The 20144-nt window shown below is 42.9% G+C and overlaps 1 protein-coding gene and 1 long non-coding RNA gene across 28 annotated transcripts in view; one reads left to right on the forward strand and one right to left on the reverse strand.

The window, feature by feature from the left end:
- TIPARP (TCDD inducible poly(ADP-ribose) polymerase) overlaps positions 1 to 15457 on the reverse strand; it is a 29971-nt gene extending 14514 nt beyond the window's left edge. Inside the window, exons 1-2 of one of the 2 annotated variants that reach the window (XM_077864603.1) lie at positions 15301 to 15457; positions 11037 to 11994 (exon numbers count right to left, since the gene is read on the reverse strand). In XM_077864603.1, coding sequence (XP_077720729.1) covers positions 11037 to 11953 — 917 coding nt within the window. In that variant the 5' untranslated portion in view covers positions 11954 to 11994; positions 15301 to 15457. Of the gene's footprint in view, positions 1 to 11036; positions 11995 to 13616; positions 13878 to 15300 lie in introns of those variants that run through there. The other variant, XM_077864602.1, reaches the window with a different exon arrangement.
- Positions 15458 to 15803: 346 nt separating this feature from the next.
- Positions 15804 to 20144, forward strand: part of LOC144293648 (uncharacterized) — a 99587-nt gene continuing 95246 nt past the window's right edge. For 7 of the 26 annotated variants that reach the window (XR_013360835.1, XR_013360833.1, XR_013360831.1 and 4 more), the window contains exons 1-2: positions 15806 to 16636; positions 18325 to 18432. This is a non-coding gene — a long non-coding RNA (uncharacterized LOC144293648). Of the gene's footprint in view, positions 16637 to 18324; positions 18433 to 20144 lie in introns of all 26 variants that reach the window. The other 19 variants (XR_013360829.1, XR_013360840.1, XR_013360838.1 and 16 more) reach the window with 10 other exon arrangements.

The raw sequence follows: 20144 nt of genomic DNA on the forward strand, positions 1-20144 counted from the left end.
GCAGCACATACAGTTCATGTGGGAGGTCAGGGTGTATGTGCGTGTGAGGGGGATGATAAGAGATAAGACTGGACTGGATAGGGTGGCTGGGGCCAGATAATGAAAAGCTTTGTATGCTGGGTTAAGAGGTCAGGACTTGACTCTGTGGGCAATAGGAATCACTGGTTTATTTTCAACAAAGTTCAGACGTGCCTTTTAAAAAGCTACTCCAACAACGGTGGTATGGAGGACTGATTTGTTTATCTTTGGTAAGAGAGGGTGGAGAATGGTGGGGGAAGGGTGGAGATAGGCACTTACTTGCTTAAATATTAGCATGTTTATTATTAATATTTATTACTCTACGCCTAGCCATCTGTAACTATTAGAACCACATGAGACAAATGATGACAGAGAGCTAAGGAGGCAACAGTAGGAGTGCTTTGAGAGATATTTAAGAGTTAAAATCTAACTGCATAAAATAGGATTACATGTGAGGCTGAAGGGAATGAAGAGTCCAGGATGTATCCCAGGTTTCCGATCTGGATGACTGGGTAAGGTGCCATTACATGAAACAGGGATTGCAGGGGGGTGGAACACATTTAAACGGGAAGAGGATGCAACTAAAATACAGAAGTCAGACTTTAGCAAAGGTCAATTAAATATAAATTTTCTAGACCCTACTCTGTAGGGTTTTAACCAGATGGGCTAGATTTTGGAAATTTGGCTTCCATAATCTAAGAGCTAACCGGTTTCTATAAGGATAAACCTGTGATCTCAAACTAATTATCACCCACCCATATCAGCCAACTAACTAGACACAATTAATAGGTCCTCTTGTTTTATTACTATGATGTAGAGTAAAAACTTCTCCCAAAACGGAGGGTCACAAACAATAGAAGGATAAAGATCAAATGATGTATAGAGAGTACTTAGGCTCTTCTGCTATGCTTGAGACAGGCATGACAGATGGGACATGTTTGCTGCTGCTATAGAAATTTCACAGGCACACAAAATATAGCTGGCTTTTGATACCTGGCTTTGATGTTTCCAGAACTCATTTAGCAATGCTGAAATATCTAGCAGCTTATATATTCCTTCAAGTATGTTACAAGGTAATGAGAATCAAAGCCATGGCATATTCAACACAAGCATTTTGTGAGAGCAGTGTAGTTATTAAACTTCAGAGGACCATGTATTCATGGTCCTAACTTTACGCTTCAGAAGCGTAGTAAATGGTCATTTATTCTGGTACTGAGATTTTTGCTAATACTGACTCGTAAATAGCTCAGAGGCAATAAAAGTTGCCTATAAATGCTTACAAACAAGGCAACATCTTTCAATACTTATCAGAGGTTAAAATGTTTTTTAATGATTTTATTTGTTTATTCATGAGAGACACACAGAGAGGCAGAGACACAGGCAGAGAGAGAAACAGGCTCCTTGTGGGGAGGCCAACGCAGGACTCCATCCCAGGACCCCAGGATCATGACCTGAGCCGAAGGCAGATGCTCAACCACTGAGCCACCCTGGTACCCCAGTTAAAATTCTATATTGAACTTCTTTACTATGACATGCGTCTTAGTACCAACTGGATTTTTCCCCTTGTATCCAGAAGTAGCTATAGACATAGACACACCTACAAATCAAAATTAGAAGTTTACATTACTATGCACGTGACCCTCAGTAGTTATGGGTGGGCAGTATTGAAATATTGAAAATTCAATCTGTCCACCTCTAAGGAGACCCTAACCTAATCAAGGCAGGCTTGCTCAGGCTTAGCTCACTCTGTAAAACAATTAACATCAAATATGGATTTATCTTATGGTTCTAAGTAACTCAAATGATTTTTGAGTAGGTAAAAATATTCTTCACTTTAAGATACAATGAGTTTCTAGGAATCGATTCTTAAAACAGTGATCATTTTAAGGCAAAATTCTGATTGTATAAGCTGCTCCATTGGTGCTTCCTGAAATACCTTGGAAACAGGTGAATGAAAAAGCAGTAAGTTAGTGAATGGATGCTATCTAGAACCACATTTGATCTGTGTGCTAAACCCTATGTCTGGTTTAGACATCGAACTGTGTCTTAAAGTCATTCTAGAAGTGAACACTGTGAAATAAAAATGAGAGGATAAGAGGAGAAAAAAGGAAGGCAGATTTCCTACATGAAAGAATATCATCTTTAAGCTTTTGTAATTCTATATTCTCCAAAAGCATGTGAGGAACTAAACAAACATATAACAGTTGAGTTTATTCTCAAAAACCTTTGTACTAAGACACATTTGAGTACACCTAAGTACTTCATAAACCCCTAAAAAATACCATACACTGAAGTCCCTTCTGCCCTATGCAACCACTGAAAGCAAATGATAATATCCACTTGAGGAAAAAAAAACCTGCCAAATTTTGTTACGTTGGGCTTTTTTGTTTGTTTTTATTACAAAACTACCAGATCTAAGGAAAGAACACAAAACAACTAGTAAGATGTGGATAAGCCTAAAATCTTTCACAAATAAAAATTACACTTATGAGATCAGAATATCTCACTGCTATCTATTTACAGAGGCATGGGATTAAATTTTGCACTCTGAAGACATCAGAAATGTCATACAGCCGTAACTTTTATCCAAGTTCAGTCACATGTCCTGAGGCACCTAGAAGGTAACTTAAGTGAGGCATACTTCCTAACCATGGCCTGAAGAGGAAGTGAAACCTAATTTCTACCACACCAGCTGGGATAGAAAGCACAAGATAGATTTTTAAAAAAATGTGTACCATACCTTACACTGCCTGAAATTATGCAGTTACTGCTGTTTACGAAGAGAGGTAAATATCCCCATTTGTTAAGTGAAATATTTTTAAAACTGTGAAATTTCTATCTTACCTCAAAATAGACAATAAAAATTGTTTCCCATGTACTCAGGGCACCATACTGATTAATTCAATTTTGTGAATACAGAATTTTACAGCACTAAAAGAGGGCTGAAACATATTTGTTTATACAATTTTTCTACTTGATTATAAAATCGGTTGTATGTAAATGCTAAAAGTGTTTTAAAATAATTGTTTTCAAATAACCTCAAACAATTCAGAACTCATTCACATGTAAATGAAATACTAATTACAAATAATTATAGATGATGTCCTCTAATGACCACCAGTAAAAAAAATACAATCTACTAATTTATATATTGAATTTTAAAATTATAAACTCCTTAATAAAAGGTTTTATTCAGAATTTTCTCAATTTAGCCTTGTCTTTTTCCCCAGTTAGTACAATGAGCAAATTAAAAATATACACTTTGATGGCTTATTATGAGAACCCAGAGATGACTAAGAAACTCTCAAGATTAGAGATTTGAATGTATGCAAACTAATCATATAGAGAATTCATCATTTCCTGAGTTTTTTTAAGCAAATTTCTCAAAGAAAAAAGACTTCCTACAGAAAACATTAGGAGATACTTTTTTTAATCGTCTACATTTTGTAAACTGTGATCACAAAACCTTTCAATAGGGCTTTAAATCAGTAACTTTTTCAAGGAAAAAGATTCTCTGAAGCCAAGTTTCTCAGACAGATTCAATATTATCAATAGTTAAAACAGCCTAAAATACTTTTTGGTAACAAATTAATTGTAGAACACTTTATACAATGCTTCTGATGTGTGTCAGCATTTGAACAATCGAAACGTCAGAAAGTAAATAAGCAAAGTTCCTTCTGTTTCACATATTCTACCTCCATTCAAGGACTTTTTTTTTTTTTTTTTTTAATTACCTCAGAAGGCAAAGTTAGTATTTCTCCTGCACTTATTTTTATTCTCTCAATGCCTGGAAATGAAAGAGCGAAGCCAGGTGACAGAAACCAAAGACCAACCGCAGCAGGAAATTATTTAGAGTATTTTGTGCTATTTGCCCTCTTACGCCCTGATCAGCTGCAGGAGCTGTGAAGATCACAAGGTGCAGGAGGCAAGATTCTGAAAGCATACACACTACTACAAGCAAAATCACCCTTGGGCCTCTACTCCTGCCATTCTTCCCTATTTAGTGCTGTTTAAAATTTCAAGCAAGAAGGTCACCCAAACTCTATGGCTATATGTCAAAGGAAAAAGGATTTAAAAAAAAAAAAAAAAAGGATCTCTTAATCCAAAAAGAAAAAAAAAATTGCAACAAAGAGAAATTCCTGCAAGTATGGCCTAAACATATTTTCCAGTCATATGAGAAGTGCTATGTTTCACATAAGATTATTCACAAATCCCTCCTTATGCTCAGAAGCAATAGAGCCAAAATAAAGGACATCCATTTGCATAAAGAATACAAATTTCCTGAACTCCTTCTCAATAACTTAGTCATGGGAGATTCTAATACACTCCTGACACATTTTGTGGCACACATACTCACAAATCACTGGTTTCTGTAAAATGTGAAAGGGAACAGTCACTAGTATTCTAAGAGCCTACCCTTTCATTGTGATGACCATGCAAAGGTTCTTTACAGGCCAAGTGGGTGTTACCAGTAAGTAAACAGCACATTGCAGAGAAAGATCAAGGAGACAGACACATTTTGTAGTGTGGACACAGCAAACAGGAATGCTTAGTTAACTCCCTTCTGTGCTTGTCTTAGCAACAGTAACAGGTTAAGTCAGCAAGAAAAATTGTAAGTTTCACAATTAGAAGTTTATTAGTATCATCAACTTCTAAAATTTATTGATTACAGAATTGCTTATAGTTAGCTTAAGACTAAAATACTATAATTTTGCACAAATCAAATATAAACCTTATAAACTATCAAATAAATGGATTTTACGTAAAATGCTTTTTTCCCCACCGACTTCAAAATGTATTTCAGACTTTACCCCTTGCAATTTCAGATTCCCCTATTAACAAAGAATTAATCCATATTAGGATTTCAAGGCTTTTAAAAAGTTCATGTATCAGGGACTGGGCTGGATTAGGTTTAACACTTACAGGGTTTTTAAATATAGGCAAGTCTGTGCAGTAGAATTCCTGGTCCCTAGAAAGCACTACCATAAATAATCTATAAATATAAAAAGAATACATTTGGTTTTGTTAAAGAAGTTTTTCATATCTAAAATGTAACTGGTTTGCTGCTAGAAATGGTTAACTTTAGAAGTATTTTATTCCTTTGTATAGCTTGTGTTTATGGTGTTGCAAAGTATAGTTCAACTCAAGCTATTACCTAAAAATTTCAAACCCAGAATGAAATAGAACATAGCTCAACCCTCTGTACTCTAGAATCTTCCAAAAAGACACAAAAATTACTCATATTCACTTAAGTTTAAGAATCCCAGTTTTATTTTAAAAGAGAAATTCTGCTGCTTTTATGAAGGGAATTTCTTGCAAAACTTATTACCAGTGTCTAATTACCAGAACCAGACTTATAGTTGTCCCAAAAAAAAATCTTCTAGTTCAAAATACATTTGTTTTTTCCTTTGCAAAAATGATACACATATACTCAAGTTTTCCTTCCACAAAAAGGCAAGTGCAACTCTCAAACAGGAAGTAGTAATTATTAAAAGTTGCTGATCAATGTTAAGAGGACCTCAGGTCCTAATGTGATCAAAATTATTAACAATCAGACGAAGGATGCAAATCTGGTGGTCTCAAATCAGATGATAAGGAATAGAAGAGGTCATAATCTCAAATGGTTGGACTGTAGTAGCATTTCTGGAGTAGCCCAGGTTTGTATGAGCTACATATGGTTTCACCCTTTAGAAAAGGGCACCCAAACCCAAATGAAGCTAAGATCACCAGCTAAGTAAGGTCAGAGATGCACAGATGGATTCTGATTTAAAAGTTATACATCTCTGGCTTTTGCAAAGTTCATTTTCATTACTGTCAATACTTCAGGAACAGACTGACCCCAACCTGAAGCCAGGTGACAGCTGCTTCAAAAAGTCTAATCTCCTTATTGACAAAAAACCAGAAAGGGAATAAATGGATGATTGCTATTGATTCCCATGATAGCTCTACACAGACCCAGTAACTTCTCTGGATTAGTATAGACAGAAGCCAATTAGTTTTATTTCATATGTAAATAGAGCATAAAGAGGTACAAAAAATAATTCATTGGATTGCTTTATCCTAAAGCAGAAGGCACATATTTTGAAAGTCACTTCAAACACAGTTCTTGCTTATGGAGCTCTCTCTTTCTCTGAGGCAGGAATTTTTAAAATAAATTCAAACTCATCCAGCTGTGTATATTCAAGAAATACCAAAAAGTCACAAGGCATAGTAAGTTTCAGCTGTTCTCCTCTCTCCAGTGTTATCAATAACACATAATGAGTTAGTTCCTATACCATCACAGCTGTGCAGGCCAGAGCTAACTTGGCTAATTTAACTATTCCAGAATAGTTCAGTCAGGAGCTTACTCTACTTTAGATAATCCACTCCGTAAGTCAAATAGAAAATTGCATATGTTCCATATTATCATTAATATGCACTTCCCCTGTCTTCTTTCACGGAGTTCCTTTGAAGTCATCTGATGGTATTTTCCTTTGCCCAGATTAAAACAAAAAACAAAACAACCTTCTAAGAGCAATTAACAATCAAAATCACTCAAAAGTAAGACTATAACATCACTCTAAGCTTAAACCGAAACTAGTAAAACTCCCTTTCTCATATCAATAAGCTTTAATTCCAGAAGAGGAAAAAAGAACACCGACCTTTGAGAAAAATTAACCATGGAGTCTAGGTTTGTACTTTCTTCCTCGCCCTTCCTTCTTTCAGGGACTCAGAATTAGAAATAATCACTGGTCATATTTTTACCTACAGATTACCTACAAATAAAAGTTCACAGAGTGCCTTTCCCTCATGGGTGATAAGTAGAAGACTATTCTGTATTTTGGCATACTTTAACATGAATATAATATGAAAAACAGCGGTGATCTCAGTTGCTAAAGAGAAATTTGCACATCCTGCACAGTTTCAATTATCCACAGTTAGTAAAGCTCTTTCAAAACTACTTACTCCTGCCATTTAGTATCATTTTCTACTAAGGATGAGTGCCTAAATTGTCGGAGACTGTGTTTTCTTAATCGAAAACACAACATTCAATGTTGTTTTCTTAACTGTGTATTTGGAATTTGGAAATTCTCCAAAGCCCATCCCGTGTGCAAAAGAAGCCTTGGCATCTAAATATGGGGAGTTCATACATACAATTAAGTTTCCAGTTATGTCAGCAATCAACATCTGGAGATACATATAAAAGCAGAGAAAGCAAAGTGGGATTGTATCATACTTTGGGATAAAGACAAAATTGGAAAAGAATAATTAAAATAATTTTGTTATAATGAACCAAATAAGCTTTTACTATTGAAATCCTTTTTAAAAAAATATTTTAGTATCTAGACATCCTGACTAAAGAGTTGGAAGGGACCTGTAAACTTATCTAGCTCAACTTCCTTTCCAAATTCATTCTTGAGAATAAAATGATACTGCACATCTTATTTGGGTTTAGATGTTAAATCCAATACATTTGCAAAACAAAGAATTTTATCTGCAAAGCTTGAAACTCTGAACTTTTGTCTTTGCTAGAGACCCAGAACTATGAACTTTCCCCCAAGTTCCATACAATGAAGTAACATGGATATGGTATACAATAATGACTTTCCAAGTCATATAAACTGCTGAAAACAAGTGGGATAAACAATTGCCATTCATTATTTCTGATTCCAAAGACTGCTGGGCCAGACTTGGACATATACACAGCTGAACACACACTTCCTGGTTATGTGCAATCTGTACAGATAGACCAGCTTTACAGGCCTGACCACAGAGATTAATAGCTTTAGCCAAATAATGTGGTAACCATGTGAACCTGGGCTGCTCCAGCTTGTTTGTGAATCTCTCAGCAAGGCTCAACATGCCGTTATCTGCATCTTGTTGCCAGGAAACACAACATCGCTTTGGAATACAAGGAAAACCAGGTTGCAATGACCACAGGTCAACTTCCCAAAAGCCTAATTTTTGACACTTAGCTATCTACAATCTTATATTTCTTACTATTGTCCATGGAGAACTTCACTTTACTAATAATAATTAACTGTTAACACTTTTTGCTATTTTTATCAGAACAGGACCACTTACTACCATTAACAATGTAGCAGCAGCATTAGTAATTACAATAATTCACTCCTATTTTTCCTCTTAAGTGTCACATAAACATTAGTTTATTTCATTAAGAGAGATTTGGAAATCAAGCACTGTGCAACCACTTTATAACTGATCCAATGATATACACTTATGAGTCTATATCTAGGTCTAATTCTTTAGCCTACCTAATAATTCTACCAAAGAATAAAATACCCAATATGCTGCTGACCTAAAAGTTCTTGGATTCTCTGAGATCAAAATACCTGTCTTGCCTTGTTCATGGTAACAGAATGTAATGTGTTGGACAATAATCCTGCTAGTTTCTTCCTGACCAATTCAAACAGATAGAAACTTAATGTACCAAGATGCTGAATGAAGTACTCAGCAGACTGGAAATTTGCTTCATAAGAGTGAAGTGGGAGGCCACTATTCTGCAGTTTTTGCAATCTGGAGATGGAAGGATTACAGTAGCTTTGAGAGTATATAAAATTAATTACCTTGACATACCAATTAGAATTGCTAGCTCATGGGCAACAGAGATCCTGGACAATAACTTATTAAAAAGATTTTTAAGATAACACGGAAAACATTTTTGTCTCCTACGATGTTGGCTTAAAAAAAAAAAATTAAAAGGAATTAGCTTTATTACAGGATCTAAAAATTTTGCTACCCAAGCAAGATAGAATCTAGAGTACTTAACATTATCAAGATGAAACATTAATTATCAAAAAGCTGCATTACTTTCAAGATTTTATTTATTAGCCAAGAGAGTGAGTAAGAGGGCAAGCCAGAGAAGGAGAGAGAATCTGAAGCCGACTCCATACTGAGCAGAGCCCAAATCAGGGCTTGATCCCACAACCGTGAGATCATGACCCTGAGCGGAAATCAAGATTCAGATGCTTAACTGAGCCACCCAGGAGCCCCAGGAAAGCTACATTCTTGAAATTATCTTACTTTTATCCCAAGGGGCTTCTACATAATAATGCCTTAAACTTGGGCCTTATATTGTTTCTCATCCTTCCATGCATCCCTTTTGAAACACAAGACCGCAAAGTTCTAGTCTCATCTCATGATAATTAAGTTGTTAAAAAGATACACAAATCTGTGTACTACATAACTGAAATAATGCAATATTAAGAGAAAACCACTTACCTCATACTAAAAGGGAGCAAGTTTTAAAAAAGAACAAAACAAAAACCTGGTTCTACAATGCCAACAATGCCCTACCTGGCACTATGCTGAACACAGAAGGTTAACACCAAGACTAACAAAACTAGACAACTTAGAAGTGGTTTACTGACATCGATTGTTGACTCTCCAGACACTTGGGTTACACTGTGAAGTTATCTGTGAACAATGAACAAAGAGGACTTAACAAAGTGTTTCTGTTGGGCGTGTCTGGATGGCACAGTTGGTTAAGTGCTGGACTCTTGGTCTCAGCTCAGGTCATGATCAGGGACATGAGATCAGGAAATGAGTCCCAATCGTTCAGCAGGGAGTTGGCTGAAGACTCACTCTCCCTCTGCTCCTCCCCCTCTTTTATGTGCATGCATATGAGTGTAACGCTCTCCCTCTCCCTCAAATAAATAAATCTAAAAGAAAAAAAGTTTCTCTTGGACTTATGGGTTAGGATACTCCGTATATTTTTCCTTCCAATGGGTCATGCCTTCCAATACTACATCAGGCCATTCATCATCTGTGAAGCTGTCAGAGTGCCCTCATTGTTTCCCAAGTCAGGGGGCATGGACAGATATGTTCTCCCTTCATATCATTTTAATCCTTTCTTTTGGTTGTAGACAAATAACTATTAATATCACATATTTTAACTCCTGTACTACAGGAGAAACAACTAGAAACGTAAGAGTAATGCTTACTCTATTGCTGTTATTACATTAGCAACTTCACACGTAGCAAATATTATTTTCCTCTTCATTTTTATATTCAATTAAATAGGAATTCGGATGTGGAAATTTCAGTTCCCTATGAGTGAATATTGCTTGGACATCCGCACTGAAAGAACCAAATATATTTGCATGCCTTGCATATAAAAACTTGAGGATAATTGGTTTTCATGTAAATGGTAAACATATCTTAACATGAATTTTCCCTACAGATCATTATTCAGGTTGAAGAAAATAGCCTGTACTGTAGAACAATTTTATCTATAAGAAAGATAGAGTAATAAACTTAATGGTAAGAAGCCTGAAGGAAACTAAAAGAAATTCAACATGTTTGGGCATGATTCAGAAGTTTGGGAAGAAGTTCACAAAAAACCTGTACCATTCAAAATGGAAAGAGGGCCACAAAAATCTCTAAATGACACTATTCCCCCATAAAAAACAGCAGCTACTCACTATGCGAAACTTTAAAATTAGATAAATTTGGTATTCGTTATTTATACTACCTTAAGATTAACCTCGGATTTTCTTTTTTTTTTTTTAAGATTTTATTTATTTATTCATGAGACAGAGACAGAGAGAGAGAGACAGACAGACAGACAGAGGCAGAGACACAGGCAGAGGGAGAAGCAGGCTCCATGCAGGGAGCCCGACGCGGGACTCGATCCCAGGTCTCCAGGATCAGGCCCTGGGCTGAAGGCGGCGCTAAACCTCTGAGCCACCCAGGGATCCCCTGGATTTTCTTTCAAAAGCAAACTCGCATGCCATTAAAACAGTATCTGACTCACAACATTCAATGTACATGCGACTTCTTAGGCACACACATATTGAACAGAGTGACATCTGAATTGTTCAAATCATAAAACCTTCATTGTTTCATTAGGTAAATAGTCTGCATTCAAACAACATGAAAAATCAGGATAGCATACAGCCAAAAGAGTAAAACCTGTTAAGTTACTACTGAAAGAAACCACCCTACTAAGAAGCATTTAGCTTCCTGACCTTCTCTACAGGATTAACAACAGCTTTAAAGTAGTTATAGATACATACCCATATTTCATTCTCATTCTGTCATTCTCTGGGTTACAGTAAAATCTTTCCAAGTGCTCCTGGGAATCAGTGGATACACTCTGCCACTTTTGAGTAGTTGTCCTCTTGATCTGCCAATGATATGGCAAGACCGTGTGATGTTTCAAACAATCCCTGCCATAAATACAAGTGCCTTGCAAAAAGTCCATGCAAATTTCAATTCCGTTCTCTTGGTGAGTGTGGTACTGTAGCTGGTTTACCAGCTCGAACACAAGGTCAAGGGAAGCCTCTTCACTTTTGTCCTGAAAGAGCTCAGTACTCAACTTATCACTGGTGTCCAAAATGTACTGGATTGTAAAATTGTTGTCTTGGAAAACCCCTGGAATGTAATCCATGACTTTGTCTATGCAGTCAGGACTAGCAGGAACATCAGTTGAAACTGGATGCAAAAGGTCAGTCTGGAAGTGCCCTGCTGTAGAATCTGCCACCGTCCCACTAAGAGTTTCCGGTGGAAAGCTGTGATCCTGGATTGGAACCACTTGTTCTGGAGCATCAGTGGAAGGATGGGCTTCCGGTATTTGGCCCCCAACATTTGTCCCATCAGGAATCAGGACAGACATACTGTTTTCTGTTGGTGGACATGACGGACTGATTTCCAGGGGTTTTTTCACTATAGGTTCATGTAAGCTGCTCTCATCTGCACTCTGGTTTCTAGATCTAAAAACACCATCAAGTGAACCAGATTCTAGCAAAGTATTTAAAATTGGCCTCAAAGACCTTAGGGTTCCGGTTCCCAATCTCTTCTGCTCCTTTTTCTTAAAACAAGTCTTCAAGGGACTGATCTTCTCAGAGAGTCTCATTTGGCATGAAAAATCATCAGGAGGAGAGGGAGGCTGCACTACACAGTCTGGCTCAGGTTCGGTGGTTTCCATTTCCATGATGTGGATTAGCTCCAATTGCTCCTCAGAGTCTAAAAATCCTACCAGGAAAGGAAAGGAAAGATGATCATTTACAAGCTGACAACAACTGGATCCCATTCATTCATCAAAATGTTTTGCTTTAGTCTGTGACTAAGTCCCTGAAGTCACTCCTTTTATACCGTATTTCAGCTTTATGAGTCAATTTTAAGTTTTATTGAGAAATTAAGGCTCCCAAGCAGCCAAGGCTATTCAAAAGCCCACAGCAGGTAAAGATATAGTATCTTTCAAAAGGCTCTTGACATTCATTTGTGGACAATATACAATTGGTAATTCTGCTGAGGTATGAATTTTTTACTAAATCTAGGGTGTGGTGGAGGATGAGGGGTAGAGATAGGTGTGGCTAACAGATGACAACAGGGAAGCCACATCTCTACTTTGTGGTTCTCTTCACAGTTTCTTTATCACCTATCCCACGAGGTGACAAAAACTGTATTAAAAAAAAAAAAAAAAAAAAGTTCATCAACTGAAGGATAAACTTCAAAGGTAAATAGTGAGTGAATTTAAAGCACGAGGATATACTCAAGAAACAGGGGCTCACAACTGAGATGTTATAGGAGAGAAAGCCAGGAGCATACTGAAGCATTTCTTAATTCCAATATATCCCCCCAGGATGTTAAGGATCTACTTTTACAATCCCCAAAACATTATCACTACTGGAGGAAGAATACTCCTCCAGTTGCTTGTTTAGCAACAGAAGCTACATCAGCAGCAACCACTATACACTGCTTTGGAAACCAAACACAACTACATAATTCAGGAAGGGCCTCCCCCTTATCTTCAGAAAAGTTACATATATGATTTTATCTCTTAAGGTAAGTGAAGCCATATTACAGAAAAATACAAGAATATAAAACACACCCTAAATGCCAGATTCTTAATGAACTGAGACCAAAATCGTGCTCTCTTCAAAGCATAAGACCCCTTAGAAAACCCAGTATATAGAAAACTTTGTAGAAGGACAAAGAGTGTCTCCTCCACAACCTAACATTCATTAACCAATTCTGAAAATATTTAATGAGCCTTGTACGAGGTGGAAGAGCTGGTGATGAGCAATTAATCTTCTGTCTTGGCCAAGTGACTAAAAGAAAAAGAGATCATTGATGCAAGGGTCCATGACTTCCTCAACACTCATCCCAGGTGATCGGCACCATCCACGCCTAGCACAAAGCACGCAGTAGGTGCTCCGTATTTTTTTTTAACTGAATTACTGAAGAAAAAGCACTTGTTAAAGGACTAGTTCTGTTAGCCTTCATAGGTACAACAAAATGCTAAAACGGACTCCCCAGAAAAATGAATATTAGAGATCTAACTGGAGAGATTCATGAATCTACACATTAAAAAGTTCATAATGATCAAACTCAGAGAAATACACAAAACACAGTACTGCTCACCCTCGAACAAGGCCAGGGTGGGGGACGTGCAGGGAAACCAACCCAGGAAAAATCCACCGGTAACTTTTTGACTCCCCCAAAACTGAACTCCTAACAGCCTACTGGTGACCGGAATTAACAGCTGATGAACACATGTTTTGCCTTAGACGTATTACACGCCGTATTCTTACAACAAGCCAGAGAAAAGAAAATATCGAGAGTCACCAGAACGGGAAAAAAAACAGGCTTACAGTACTGTTCAAAATCTGCATACAGGCGGGCGGCCGCGGAAGGCTCACAGCCGTCTTTCAAAGCTCAACGGCACGGGGCCAGGTGCTAGCGCACACGGTGGGTACAAAAGAAGAGGCAGCAAGAGTCCAGTGCGAGCTGGCACCGTGGGGAAAGCTTCACGGAGGAGGAACTTGACAGAAGACATACATCGGCTGGAAGGCGGCCAAGCCAGGCGTTATTATTCATCGCTCGGTGCTCTTGCCTCCAGGCACAATTGGCACGGACTGTGGTATTCCCTCTCCACCACGCCGAGCCCGCCCGTGCCTCCCCTCGCGTGCGTGCGTGCACACACTCACACTCACACTCACACGCACACGCACCCCGGCCCCCTCCGATCAAGGGAAGAGACGCTGCACCCGTCTCATTTACACGGCAGTGGACGCGCACGCACGCTCCTTTCCTGTTATTGCCCTCCGACCCGCTCGGAAATAAGACCGAGGAGGAGGCAGAGCGCTAAGGAGTGGCTGCGGTGGGGAAGTCACTAGGACTTGTTCCTCAATTAGTTTGCATAACAGAAAAATAAAGATTGGAGGGACACTTCCTCCGGGCTGGGGCCCCCCCGCAGCCGGCGACCTACCGCTCCCGCCGCCCCCCGCCCCGCAACCGCCCGCTGCGAACTCCGCGCTCCCGCAGACCCCGCGTGGTGACCCCCGGGCTCCCCCCGGCTCCCCCGGGCATCCCCGGCCCCCGTGCACCGAAACCACTCGGTGCAAACCCCGCGCTCCCGCCGCCCCCCGCCCCGCAACCGCCCGCTGCGAACTCCGCGCTCCCGCAGACCCCGCGTGGTGACCCCCGGGCTCCCCCGGGCTCCCCCCGGCTCCCCCGGGCATCCCCGGCCCCCGTGCACCGAAACCACTCGGTGCAAACCCCGCGCTCCCGCCGCCCCCCGCCCCGCAACCGCCCGCTGCGAACTCCGCGCTCCCGCAGACCCCGCGTGGTGCCCCCGGGCTCCCCCGGCCCCCGCGCCCCGAGACCGCCCGGTGCGGACTCCGCAGCCCCGCCGCCCCCCGCCGCCGAGCCCGGGTCCGAGGGACGCCTCCTGCCGGCCGCCGCGGGCCCCGCAGCCCCGCCCCCCGGGCCGCCCGCAGCTCCGCGCAGCGCGGAGGAGGCGCCGCCCGGCCCGGCCCGGCCCGGCCGACCCCGCGTCCCCGAGCATCCCGCGCGCCGTCCCGACCCCGTCGGGGCCCCTCCTCCGCGGAAGCCGCTCGGGCCGCCTCTGCAGCTCGGCCGTCCCCGCCTCCCGACCGACCTTGCCCAGGGGCTCGTCCCGCGGGGCTCGGACGCTCGCGGGCACCGGGCGGCCGGCGCCGCGGGGCGGGGGCGGGGGCGGGGGGCGAGGCCGGCGCGCGCTCGTGCGCCCGCGAAGTTGCCGTGAGAACCGCCCGCAAAGTTGTGGGCTGCGGCGCCGCCGAGCGCGCGGGGTCGGTCGGGGTCCGCCCGCGGGGTGCCGGCCCCGCCGCCGCCGCCGCCGCCGCCTCCCGATCCTACACCTGCCCGCGGCCGCGAGGGCTCCGGGCGTGCAGGCCGCCCCGTCCCGGGCTGGCGGGTCCGAGGGAGCCCGCGGGGGCACGGACGCCGCGAGGCCGGCGCCCCCGCCCGCCATCCCCGCCGGGTCTGCCGCCCCCCGCCGCCCGCCGCCCTCACCTGATGGCGCCGCCGGAGAGCGCGGACCGCGGAGCCGGGGCGCCGGCAGCGTCCGCGCGGAGAGCGGGCTCGGGCGTCCGACGGTCAGGCCGGGGCCGCGGCGGGCAGCGCGCGGGCCATTCCGCCGCCGGGAGCGCAGAGAGCAGCGGCCGCACTGCCCGCTCCGGCTCGCTCGCCTGTCACCCCGAGCTCCGCTTTAAAGTGGCTTCCGGTCGCCTCCTCTCGGCTGCCCCGTCGCGGAGGCGGAGCCTGGGCCGCGGGGGAGAGGGGTGGGGTGAGAGGGCCGGGCGCTCAGTGGGCGCCGCCGGGGAGGGCGGGGCGTGCGGAGCGAGGGGGGCCCGCCCCGCGTGCGCGTGCGCGTGCGCGTGCGCGCTCGCTCCCGGCGTGGGGAGGCGCGCGGAGCGTGCGTGCGTGCGGCGGCCGCGTGCTCCCGCGAGGGGGCGTGTCCTCCCGCGCGCGCACGCGCGCTGTGCGGGGGTGGGGGTGGGGGTGGCGGTCGCGCGGCCGTGAGGAGCGGCGGTGTGCGCCGCGTGGGGCGGGCGCCGCCTGACTGACTGAGGGGCTGCGGGACGGGATGCGGGACGGCACGAGGCGTTTCCGTGCGGCCGGCCTTCCCGGCCTCGGCGCCGCGGGACCCCGACGGGAGCCGGACGGCTGCTACGGTCGCCGCGGCCAGACGGGGTCGCCCGCCCCCTGCCTGACGGGCCGCGAGGGAAGGCCCGGCACGCGGCGGGGACCCGGCGACGCCCCGGCAGCCGCCGCCCCGCGCAGCGCCACGGACTCCCCCTTCCAGCGCGCACCCGGCGCGAGTTTGCCGTAGTTTCTGGGCCGACGAAGGTCTTGGGCGGTGAGTCCTCGGATGGCTTCCGGTGGTGCGGGGACAGCCCTGCGTGCTGGATCCCGCTGTGTCGGGGGACAAGGGCCCTGGATGGCGGTTGGTCGTGGACAGAGACGCGCACGCGGCTTGCCCAGAGCTGCTCCCCGCCCGCGCGGCCTCAAGTCTGACTGAGTCCCACAGCTCGGAGGCTTCGTGGGTTGAAAAAGACAACTATTATCCTTAAAAAAAAGAACAAACAAAACAAAACAAAAAACAAAAAGAAAACAACAACAACAAAAAAACACAAACACACACCGGAACGCCTATATAAAGAGCTAAGCGGCAGTAGGACTGGAGATAACGGGTCTCCAATCTTCTCACGCGCTTCTAAACCACACGACGCCAACAAGAAGTGGATTAAGGGCGGCGCCTCCCCCAGCAGGCGCGCTCCACGCGGCATCAAGTCCAGGGGGTTCAGCGAAGCTACGAATGACACCGACAGGATTCGGACGCTCCTAGGTAAACATTGAATTTTCAGGCTTAAAAACTGTGTTAAGGCAGCGTCTTGGTCTGCGCCTGCTCATACACGGAGTTACCTAGAAGCACGTTTCCTTTTTGTTTGCTTTTTTTTTTTTTTAAAGATTTTATTTGTTTATTCATGAGAGACAGAGAGAGAGAGAGGTAGAGACACAGGCAGAGAGAGAAGCAGGCTCCATGCAGGGAGCCCGACGTGGGACTCGATCCCGGGACTCCAGGATCACGCCCTGGGCTGGAGGCAGGTGCTAAACCGCTGAGCTACTCCGGCTGCCCTAGAAGCGAGCATCTAAGTTCAAAAAATAGCATTTTGCTGTTTGCTCTTTGTCTCATCTGTTCTGTGGTCCTTACACTTCACGCTTTCTTTTGGATTAAGTGTTTTTAATTCTGTTCTCTCCCACCCGTTAAATTACACGTTATTTATTCTTTTAGAAATGCCTCATTTATTTTTTTTTTTAAGAAATTTTTTTTAAAGGTTTTATTTATTCATTCATGAGAGACACACAGAGAGAGAGAGGCAAACAGACAGGTAGAGGGAGAAGCAGGCCCCATGCAGGAAGCCTGATGTGGGTGGGACTGGAGCCCAGATCTCCAGGATCACACCCTGGGCAGAAGGCAGGCAATCCACCATTAAGCCACCCAGGTGTCCCATAACTCAGTTACTTTATTGCTGTGTACAAACCACCCCAAAACTTAGTGACCTAAAACAGCAATTCTTACTTGCTCACGATTCTGGATTCTCTGGTTTAGGAATTAAGCCAGGTCGTGGTGCATGTGGCTCATCCGCACCTGGGGATGCTTATTGCTTCGACTGGAGTGCCCTAAACGGCTGGGCCTGGCTCAACTAGGGCCGTATGTCTCTGGCTACTGGCTGGGTTCCCTAGTTTTTCTCTACAAGGCTTCTCCTCATGGCTAATTTGGGCTTCCTTGCAGCATTACAATATCTGGGTTCCAAAAAGGAACAGTCCAAGAGGACCCCTGGAAGAAATGGAATAGGAAGGTCCTCCTACAGAACCGAATCAGGAACTGACTGATGAACTGACCAAGGGCATAGATTTCTTGCAACAGTTATCCAACAGGATTGGAGATGTTCTGTAGTGACCACTGTGTTTTTCCCATTTACCCTTTCCTAAATGGGACTTTTACCAACATCCTGTACCTTGTCTATCTACTGTTACTTATTTTAGGAGTATTGAGGCAAATAACTTTTCTTTAAAAGTTAGTTGCCGGAGCATGAAGAGCCACACAATTGATTGGGAGTACTCCATATCGTTGGAACTTCTGGATCCTGGACTCTGAGCTCATTACAGTAACTGGATGAGACTTTGAGATTGTTTCTCTTGCAGGGACGAGGGGGAGATGAATGTATTCCTTTTATGAAAAGGGGCAGCAGATACTACTTATTGCCCCTTTTTTTTCTCAGAAAAAGCCTGATAATATTTATTTATTTATTTATTTATTTATTTATTTATTTACCTGATAACTTTTAGAGGGGAGAGAGGAGGGCTAGCAATGTGCCTAGCCAAAAAAAAAAAAAAATCATTTTCCTAGATCCCATATACTTATGAGTGGCCATGCATATAGTTCTAGGCATAGGATGAAAATTTCTAGGAAGACATTTCTTTTCCTTAATATATATAGATATACTTTCCATTTCTTCTTCTTCCTCTTAGAATACTAATATAAGGATGGACATGGAGCCTCATGACAAAAATGAAAGTGAACATGATGTGGGAAATATGAAGATAGGACCCACAAGCTAAGGATTCTGGAGCAGAAAGGTAGGAATCTGAGTCATTTATGATATCTTGAAGCTGCTTCAGGAAGTAGTCCTAGACTGGCCACCCCTCAACTCATTGTAACCCCAATTTGGTTAGCTTGTTTTCTGTTATACTGTAGCTAAACGTGTTCTTAGCTAATACTATGATATTATCTTCTAGTCATCTTGCTTGTAAACTCCACTGGTTAGATAGCAACATGACCATATGTCAGAAATGAAAGAGCTGTCACAAAGTAACACATCAAGTCCTGTAACATTTCCTGCCAATTTCATAGGTATACCAAATTATATGATTAAGAAATACATGTGTATTAAAGGAAAAAATAGAAAGTAGAGAGAAAGATAAGAATACCCTTAGTTGGAGGCACCTGGGTGGCTCAGTTGGTTAAGCATCTGACTTGATTTCACTCAAGTCATGATCTCAGAGTCCTGGGATGAGGCCCCACATCAGGCTTCCTGCTGAGTGGGGAGTTTGCTTGTCTTGTTTCCCTCTACCCCTCCCTCTGCATGTGCACGTACACTCTCTTTGTCTAAAATATATAAACCTCTTTTAAAAATACCCATAGTTGAACCTTCTAAAGTCCCATTTTAACATTTTGCTATAGTTGTGTTTCATCTTATTTTATTCAGAGGTTCCCTCCCCCGTCATTATGACATTACTGCAAATTCATCTTTTGTTTAACCCTTCATTACAAGCGGCTTTCCATGTTAGCACAGTCATTTAAATAAATAGTCATTTAATATTCCAAGTAACTATAAAAATTTTACTTCACTGGTTCCTTGCCATAGAACTTCTCAATTCACTTAAAAAAATTTTTATTCACTGAGTATCTACCACATTCAAGTACTTGGATTAAATATTGTAAGTAAACCTATATGAATAAGTATTGTAAGTAAACCTATATGAATAAGTGGCTTCTCTCTGAATACTCTTTAAAACCACAAAAGGCACAAATCTATACCTGCAACATATATGGCATATGTAGATGTACACTTTCTAGGCCACTATTTTTTTAAAAAAGATTGTATTTATTTATTCATGAGAGACACAGAGAGAGGCAGAGACACAGGCAGAGGGAGAAGCAGGCTTCACGCAGGGAGCCTGACATGGGACTCCATCCCGGGTCTCCAGGATCACAACCTGGGCCGAAGGCGGTGCTAAACCGCTGAGCCACCCGGGGTGCCCTAAATTCTTTTTAAATATATTTATAGGATTAAAACATGCTAATTTCCTTTCCATGTATTCCTTTTATTGCTAACTTCTGTCATCCTTGTCTGTTGGTTTTACATTGGCATGGCTGATCAGTTTAGTAGTACTTTCAATGAACAATTTATTCATATAAAAGCCAAGTCTACTTACCTCAAATTTCACATGATCCAAGACCTTCCATTTTCATTAACATAATACGTGCAATGAAGTATAAGTATCAATATCTGTTACTTTCTGTTTTCACAACTATTAGTAATAGTTAATTCCCCAACATTCTTCTGGTAGAAGGATAATGATTTCTGGTTACCACACCAAGAAGGAAACAGTGACTAATGTGACTCAGCACAATGAAAGACCCAAGATTTGAAAACAGAAGCCTTAGCTCTTAGCAATGCTATACTGAGGTTACATGGAGAACACAATGAACTTGCATAAATGGCAGACTGACAATTCCTTATCTGTGAGTGCTAAGTCCAGACTATAATGCTTTCTGACTATATATA

Source organism: Canis aureus, chromosome 22, assembly GCF_053574225.1.
Source record: "Canis aureus isolate CA01 chromosome 22, VMU_Caureus_v.1.0, whole genome shotgun sequence".
In the NCBI taxonomy this organism is placed as follows: Eukaryota; Metazoa; Chordata; class Mammalia; order Carnivora; family Canidae; genus Canis; species Canis aureus.